At 34.0% G+C, this 9140-nt stretch overlaps 1 protein-coding gene across 1 annotated transcript; it reads right to left on the bottom strand.

Moving 5' to 3' along the window:
• Positions 1 to 905: 905 nt before the first annotated feature.
• LOC133704638 (glutamate receptor 2.7-like) lies at positions 906 to 5446 on the bottom strand. Its single transcript, XM_062129529.1, has 5 exons — positions 5155 to 5446; positions 2758 to 4001; positions 2206 to 2512; positions 1669 to 2066; positions 906 to 1505 (listed from the first exon to the last, which is right to left on the bottom strand). The coding sequence occupies exons 1-5, from the start codon at positions 5432 to 5434 to the stop codon at positions 1116 to 1118; spliced, it is 2619 nt and encodes an 872-aa protein (XP_061985513.1). The 5' UTR covers positions 5435 to 5446; the 3' UTR covers positions 906 to 1115.
• Between the last annotated feature and the right edge of the window lie 3694 nt (positions 5447 to 9140).

The following is a 9140-nucleotide window of genomic DNA, read 5'->3' as shown; positions in this document are numbered from 1 at the left end:
AATCAAGGACCAAAAAAATAATAAAATAAAGTTTTGGACCATTTTTTTAAAAAAGCTAAAGGGATTGAAAATTTATCATTTGAAAAGTACGAGGACCAACATTAACTTTCTGCATTAATTTGAAACAACCATATATTTTCCTCGTCCATTTCACTTTGACACTTTGTCTTTTAATCTTGCCATTTGTTAAAGATTTTGGAGGGTATTTGAGAGTATATTTACGGTTGCTTTTCAAAATACTTTTCACTTAAAAATATATTAAAATAATATTTTATTATTATTTTTTAAAAATAATTGTTGACATCAGTACATCAAAATGATATGAAAATACTAAAAAAAATTAATTTAAAACAAAGAAATTTTTTTTTAAAATTTTTTCAAAAACACAAAAACAAACAATGCCTTGGAAGTAAATGATCATCATTTGCCAAAAAAGCAATTAAAGAGAAGAAAAAAAAGTTTAGGTATGAAAATAAAAAAGAAATTATTGCTTCAATTTCCTGTGAAACATGAAAGGAATCACAATAATTGAAGTTACAATATTTTCCTCAATTGCTTTAGTTTCTTTTAATTAAAATTAATAATTAATAAACACTCGAACTTCATATTACACTAAGGAACAGTGAATGCCAATAAGAATCAGCGTTAACCAGCAACCTCTCCAGCACATTGCTGCTGGCCAGGTTCTCCCCCCTCCACTTCATTAGGAGGTCTATTAAAACTTGGAATACATAATCCTGAGTCCCTATAATTCTCGCCTTCTCTTAATTCCTTACACTTCAAGTGAAAAATGTTTGATCACGGCTTGATTTTGAATGACTAGAATTCACCTTGTTTTATTTTGAATGACCTGAACAAAAAGAAATAGAGGGGAAAAAAGTCCTTACAAGAAAAAACGTTGTGCACGAAAGAAATTACAGTAAGTGCCTTCATTACAATGACTGCTAGCTCTCGTATGGGAAAAGAAAAACCCAGGATTATTTACATGGTTATTAATAATTACTGATTTAGCTTTTGTACAAAATTGCAAAAAAAAAAAAAGAGAAAGAAAAAAAGAGAAGAAGTTACAGACAACACCATGATGTAAATGAAAAAATGTAACCGATTTCCCGATCTTAAACTTGAGAGAGCTGGTTTGGTGCATGCTGTGGAGAAGAATTTCCAAGGCTTTCAACATTGCTTACTCTTCTGCTGAATCTCTTGCTTTGGTAGCACCAATGTTTGATGATAATGAACATAAGGCCCCTAATGGTTGTAAGTCCGGGAAAAGAACTAGCTATACAAAAAATGTAAATTACTAGGGCAATTGTTGATGTGCCTACAGTGATTATGAAGAGTGCCCGGAACCCATTGGGGCTAAGACTAGGATTTTCTTCTTCCTTGTCCTGGCATTTTTGAAGTACGCCAATAAAGTTGTTCTCCAGTTGTACTAGCGTTCCATTTTCAGATACCTTCAGTAGAGCTTCATTAATACTTGCAAGCAATGGAGATCCCCGAGGAAATGCCTGCAGAGAACAAACCAAGCAAATTTAAGCCTTTTTCGCATCAATCTAACTCAAGCTAGCTGGTTTGGTTTGGTCCCTTTCTTCTGAAACAACTGAAGTTGCAAAATTATTGTTTAAGAAAGCAAGGAAAAATGAGCTAGGAGGAGATAAATATACTACGTACAAATCCAAACCCTCCGATGTTGAATGTTGGCCCAGCTGCAATAAATTTCTTGCAAAATTTTGCAAGGAATATTTTGGCCAAAGGAGTTCCAATAAAAGCGGCAGCAATTTCTTTCTTATTGAAGGCTTGAGCATATTCTTCTGCTGAGCCATAATGTTTAACATTGTTGCGAGTAAAGCCTAAAACTTCTACCAGATATTTTTCCAAGTATGAACCTGAACAGTATCCAACGGCTGCATTGCTTTTCAGCAGCTCCTCAACACTGGTTACGGTGGGTTCAAGCCTCTGGACAGTCAACATGCTGGTGAGGTTGGCTGTATATGTCTGTATGACAACTAGCGCAACAAACAACCATACCACCACTGACATCCTTGACAAATTGCTATGCAGTTTTCCACCTATACATATACATATATGCACAAATAAATTATTCTACATAGCTACTTTCATCCCAAATGTTTTGTCATAATTGTATCCAATATAAATAACAGTTCATGATCTAAAAGTGTACGGGAATTAAACAAAAGAAAATTTTACCTTGTAAAGAGAAAAGAGTGTTGAAAGATAACCAAAGCATGACTCCTATTTGATGGAGCATGGAGCCTCTTAATTCAGGATGAGCATGTCGCTCAATTAGCCAAACAACGAAACCATTGTATATAGTTATGACGGTTATTGAAGCCCACATGGATTTTGTAAAGGGTTTGATAAATGACCATGCTTTATTGCTTGACCGAGCAGGGACGACCAGCATCAATCCAGTTTCCGAGAAGGGATGTGAGAACTCCACATGCGAGTATCTGCTAGCCACTATTGCCACATCACCGACCACGGCATCAAATGTCTGATAACATGGACCAAGAGTTAGTGTGCAGAGTAACGTTAACTACAGGAAATGATTGGTGATTTTGCTTCCATTTCATTTTATTATAATATAATTGACCATTTATGATGATTACAAATTTATTCTTCATTATGTTGACCAAAAGTAAGGACAATATGCTATGCTTGTGAGGCTACTTAATCTTTTCTTGAGCTAAGCTATGATGTCAATGGTGCAAAGTGCTTTATGAAAGAGCAAATTCGTACCTTACCAATTTGGCCCACTAGATTATCGTAAGAGATGTCATTGAAGGCGACGAACTCGTATGGCAAATAGAATGGCAAGCGTCGTACCGTGGCATTGAAGATCTCAATTGCAAGGCCATCGAAAGAAGTTGCATTCCCTGATCGATCGTATTCCACTTTCACGTACTCTTTGTAACCTGATTTTGCAGGCACACCAACCAAAAGTGGCTTCTCTCTTGTAAGTTCGGTCCATCCTCTAGGAGTATATCTAGGCCCCCCTGGCCAAATCACTTGCTCCAAATCATTCATAAGAGGGCTGTAGGTAGCATGTTTACCAATAATCTCTGAGAAACCTAATCCACTTGACCAAAACCCGAGTTCCCTATAACTCTTTCCCACCACATTGATGATCTGAAACATCTGTGTTGGAGCCATTTTGTGATTGTTGAATTGAACTTTTCCTGACAGGCCTTGAAAGTCAGTTTGCAAAACTTTTTCCAATAATTCTTGATTCCTCCTATTACTTCCTTTCAACGCTCGAGCTATTGTCCAGATAGCATCATAGGCCTGCACTGCATAAATCCCAGGCTCATTGTTTTCCTCTTCAGGATTTTCTCTTCTAAACCTTTTACGAAATCTTGAACTAAAATCCTGAAAACGTGTTCCTGTTTCCGAGAAGTAGCTCTTGACTCCTACAATTCCTTGCATTGAGGAGATGATAGAGGCATCGATGGAGTGGACAAGGCTTGTAATGTGATGTGTAGTGATCCAAACATAGTCTTTCTCCATCATTTTCAATTTCTTCGCCATCTCAAATAGACGCACGGCCAATGGTAATGACAGATGAACAACAAAGACTCTACACTGCTCTCTTTTAAGATTTTTAAGCTCTCTGGATAATGAATCAGAAGAAGCAAAAGACGAGAGGCCTACGAATTGGCTAACTTCTGCACCTATTTCTCTTAAGGAATCATGGAGATATGGCATGACTCCATTCGTCCAAGAACCTACATCTTCGTGTATTACAGTTACCTGATGCCAATTCCAAGACTGTACAACAGCAGCTATGGCTTTCATTTGTGCAAAATTGTCGTGTGAAGCTCCGAGTAGAAAGGGCCACTTCTCTGTTGTCCATTCTGGAGTTGTGTCCGCAAAAGAAAAAATGGGAATTTGGTTTTTGGTGCAGATATCAGCAATCAATGACACCTCTTCCCATGTTTGCGGTCCTAGAATAGCCTGTACTTGTGTGTTGATGAGATCCATACCTGTAAATGCATAGAGTTCAAATTCTTGACTTCTTAGGTATGCTGACTTAATTATTTTTACACAGGCATGATTTAATGTTTGTGTATCCGATAACTTTCTAGGAGAGATGGTTATTTCCATTGTGTAGCTCACAAGTCTCTCAATGAGATGAAAGGAAAGAAAAAAAAAACTTTTATTTTTCTTGGACAGGTAGCAAGCAGTTCTTGTGGTCCTGGCCTCTTAATCAACTCTAATATGTGTGCATGGATACTAAATGAAGGTAATTTGTACAATGATGGAATGGAATAGGCATTGATGGTGTGATCATATGCAAGACATTTGATTTCAATCTATATATATATATATATATATATCTTCTATATTCCTTAATATTCATTATCAATTGATTATAAAAGAAACCCAAAAAACCTATGCGAAGCAAATAGATACATGCCTAAGATTTTTTTGAGTTAGAGTGAACAACTACTTTCTGATGTAAACATAGAGACGAAAAGGATTTCTGGCTTTGTTTTTAATGCATGATTGACTAAGTCTATAACTTCTGTTCTATTCTTTTGGATCCAAGTCAATTTTTTATGTTTTCTACGATTTTTATTTTTTGAGAAAATGTTTACTATGACTCGAAGTCTGGGGGTTGATCAAATGATGGTAACATGTTTATTTTTATTGGTGACAGTTACACATTGGAAGCAATTATTTTGAAGAACTTTTATACCACTTAGGAGGCAACACATGGAACATTAATCAGACTGTAAAGTGATGCATTCGACTATGGAGATTAGAAAAGAGATTGCTTACACTTTGATGAGAGTTGGTTGTGATTTGGACTTCCTGCTCCTTTTCACCCTTTAATTTATTCTCTTAATCAAGTTGTTTAGGAGGTTCAAGACAATGGATTGTATGGTAGCTAGGGAATTTGCCTCACGCTAATAATTGTATATCTATGCGCCCATTTACCGGCCGGCGGCTCTAAGTCCTAAACCCTAATCAACTATAGCTAATTAAGTATGAAAATTTGACAAAAAATGATTTTTTTCTTGTCTGTTCTTGTGATAAGGAGGCAGGCATAATTTATAATTTGAAAGCATAGATCTGTTTCGCAGGCTTAGTTTCTGTTTAAGATAAGGAGATACAATGACAGCACAAACGTACCTGCAAGTGCTGCTCGGATGGGTTTCCTTTGATCGGTGTCTTTTACGTGCAGAATCAAAGTTTGATTGGAGTAACGATACAAATCCTCCCTAGCGATCTCCATTGCTACTCTTTCTTCTTTACCAATACGGGAGCTTGTGTCGACTATGGCACCAACAACGCCATTAACATGCTGCAGGTTGCCCTTTGTCCCACTGCTTCGATCAGCTGCTATACCACTACTTGGTGTTAGTAATAAAACTATGGCCATTAACGAGAGCTCAAAATGAACAGTAGCCATTTCATTTGCTGAGGAATATTGGCGAACTAGAACTGATGCTCTCTTACCTCTGTATATGCCAAGATTTTTATTTTTATTTTTTTAATTATTCGGTCAACTGCAAGATTTTTCTACTTTTTTTCTTGGATTGGAATCTAAGAAAGTATTTGTACTATTCCAATTTAGTGATCCGCTGCACCTTTGCATACCTATAATATTTTTACTCCATATTATAAGGTGTATAATTTTCAGAGTTCCTGCTCGTCAAAGTCGCTCAATCAATAAGAAACTAGGGATGCATTCAAAAAATTGACTTTCGTATTCGAAGAACAAGTATGCCATCGAGGGTTAGTTAAGGACCAGTATTATAGATGAAGCAGAAATTAATCATTAATTTAACTGGGTAATTAATGATTGACTTTGTCAGGAATTTGGTGAGGTAGGAAACGGCAATAGAGTTTCCTCGCAGCCTGGATTCACTATCCGAAAGGTGACTACGCTACAAAGACTTTGAACCCTTCAAGGCGGCTTAAATTTTGATATCACAAAATCTACCTCAATTTCCTACCTCATGGTTTTCTTAATTTGTTTTTTTTAACTAACCAGTCAGATCCCATTGTTTTGTTCTTTGTTCTTAATTATCACAAATTTAATTTTTGTTTTCTATATTAACTCTTTTTTTTTTTTTTTTTTTCATGTCAGAAGGAAATTATATATATTTTCCTGACCGTTCGTAGTCTATACGCGTCAATCTAGAGCATATCATTGTACTGAGCGGGTTCTTGAAGTTGGAATCTAGACGCTAGAATCTTGACTCAACCTAGATTTGTTGCTCTAAAAGCTGGAATTCAGTATATGACCCGACAGCTTGTTATTCATCACAACTTGACCAATTAGTTGATGTAAAATGCTTGCTAGAATTCTTCTACATAACACATCTTCCTAGCTTAAAATTGTGACTGAATTGTTTTTCTTTGAGCCTTGAACCTTGAGCCTTGACCCTTGACCCAAGCTTCTTTGTTGAATGTGCTATGGTGCTAGTCAGTTTTTATACTTTCTGATTTAGGTGTTAATGGTTTGAAGCAGCGGTTTACGATTCGATCTTGTTAAGTCGGGGAGTTGTTTTGTTCTCACTTGTGTTCGGTCTATTGTCCTTTCCTTGTTAAGTCGGGTAGATGTGTAAACTAATGCTCTCATGCTTTTGAGTTTGTCGATTCATTCCTATGTGTACATATAAGTTACAAAAGATGATCACAACTAATAATTAAGGTTATCGACAAACGTTTTTCTAAGACTAGTGCTGTAGGAGTTGCGTTTATTCCTTGGCTGTCATTTCTAGACTACTTATCTTCTGAAAGACAGCAATATTTTCGGCTTAGAAAATAATTTAGTTAAAATATATCTATCTTTGATGCAAACTAGCTTATGTTTCTACACTACGTTGTGGGTAAGTGTTAAACTATAATGGTATGTTAAATAGTTTTTTAAAAAATATTTTTTTCCCTTGGAGGAGTTGGTAAAAAAGAGCACTTAACGAGCAAGAAGTCTATGTTAAATAGGTGGCAATGTATGTAACACATGGCACAAACACTTGCAATGGATCACCAAAATTCCTGTTTAGAGGCTTTGAGTTTACAATAACATTTTGTAGTAATATAAAAAATAACTTATGAGAAACTATGTTTATAGTATAAAAGTAAACAACAAAAAAAAGTTTTTTTTTTAGCCAATCAGTGAGTTATATGTAACATTAATTTTGTTTATGAAAAAATATTTTTATTATTGATAAATATTTTTTTATCTTTAATATTCATTTATATTTGATTAATAAATAAAGTACTTGAGATAAAAATACTTTATAAAAAAATTATAAAGATATTATAATTATAAGATTCATATTGCATCAAAACATTATTTTTAAATGTTTCTGGTCAATGCTCTATTAAGACTGTATATTAATTACAACTATTAAGACTAATACATATTATATTATTTTCTTTATGGAAAGAAACAACAGTTCTCATAAGATGAGGTGTGAAGAATATATGAAACTAATATATATTTTCTTGTTGAATGACATATATACTGAACTAGCCCACATGAAAATTCAATATAAAAAAAATCACATATGTCTATGAAAAAACTCACGTGACAGTTATGTAAATTATTTTAATCCTGACTACATATTGTAATCAAGGATAACAAAAAAAGTAGATATTAAGTATTACATAAACTATATAAAGGTATTGGAGTGATACATAGAGAATTCATCACCCTAAGTAAATTAGAGAAATATTCCATATGTTATCAAATAGTATTAATTGTGAAATTCTTGTACAAAGTGGAATGAGATTTGAAAAGAGCTTTTTAATAGATTCAATGACTACGATGTGGAGAACAAACATGATTTTACACACTTAACGCACTTTATCCAATGTCTAAATCAGAATATTATTGATGAAGGGATAATAACTACTTAGAAACTAATAATAAAAGGTAAAGTCAAATCATGTATAACTTTTCTAATATTTAAGGGATCATGACACGTTGTTAGACTTTATACTTTGATATAAATCAATTTATTAAATTGATAATAAATTAAATTATTTAATTCTATTTTATTTAAGATTATGATTTATATTTGAGCTAACTCATTAGAAATCTAATAAATTACATATATTAAGAATCATTGATTAGAAATTAAATTAGAATAAATAATCAAATTATGTTAATGGAAAATTACGCAGCGTATGGTACGGTGTATTATACAGAACTTCCTTGACCACTTTTTTCACGGATAAAGCTCTTGTCTGAACAACTCTCACGAATCATGAAAAGTCTCACTCCTAGTATATGTATATTTATGTCAATGATTTATGAAATTTAGTATTTATGGCTGGTTCCTAATTTCCTAACTCGAATAAAATGATGTGGTTCTTATGAAACAAGCTGGTCCAGCCCAGAAACATTATCTTCGAATTTTATTTTTATTTTTTGGCCAAGTTTCAAAGTGTAGTCGGTCAAATATGCGTTGTTTTCCACTTTTCTTCCTTCTCAAGGCTTTAGGTTCCTTTAAATAAAACTACAAAGGCCAATGCGATTCCTATAAACCGAACAAGTTATCTCAGCGCAATAATATCATCTTTTAGAACCTAGCTACCACTAATTTCTTTGTCTGTTCAGTTAGTCAGCATTAGAGAGAACCCACCACAGCGTACCAAACTCGAATAGTAAGACAGAGAAGGGGACTTATTGTAATTAACACAGGGATTATAATTTTAAACTTAAAAAAATCAAAATAAGAACTTGATTGAATAATTTTTTTGTAACACCCTTAAATTATAATGTCATAAAATCTTAAATATTTCTTTACTAATGTCAAGTATTGAATACTATATCTAAAATTATAGGATAAAGAGTCTTGGCTGACTTTTACATTATTCATTTCTTTCATCACTTCAGGATCTTCACCTTGAGCTTTTCGAATCTTTTCTCTCATGTCAGATTGTAGCATTAACGTTGCTAGTAACATTCCTCCTGAAGTCACATCCAAATGCACATTTAGCCCACTTAGTTCCAAAAGTTCTCTATCACCTCGCACTAGTAAACCACCAATAAAAGCTTTATTATTTCGACTCAAAGCATCTGCCACCACATTTGCTTTTCCCGGGTGATATTCAATAATACAATCATAATCTTTGATCAACTCCATCCATCTCCTCTGTCG

Source organism: Populus nigra, chromosome 1 (assembly GCF_951802175.1).
Source record: "Populus nigra chromosome 1, ddPopNigr1.1, whole genome shotgun sequence".
NCBI classification, from domain to species: Eukaryota; Viridiplantae; Streptophyta; class Magnoliopsida; order Malpighiales; family Salicaceae; genus Populus; species Populus nigra.
Note: the sequence above shows the minus strand (reverse complement) of the source record. Positions and strands in the feature narration are given on the sequence as shown.

Coding starts and splice junctions, on each gene's coding strand:
- LOC133704638 (XM_062129529.1), bottom strand. CDS start 5,434: ATGGCTACTGTTCATTTTGAGCTCTCGTTAATGGCCATAGTTTTATTA. Junction 2,513..2,757: donor TAGTGGGCCAAATTGGTAAG/GTACGAATTTGC, acceptor CCATGTTATCAG/ACATTTGATGCCGTGGTCGG. Junction 1,506..1,668: donor ACATCGGAGGGTTTGGATTT/GTACGTAGTATA, acceptor TGTTCTCTGCAG/GCATTTCCTCGGGGATCTCC.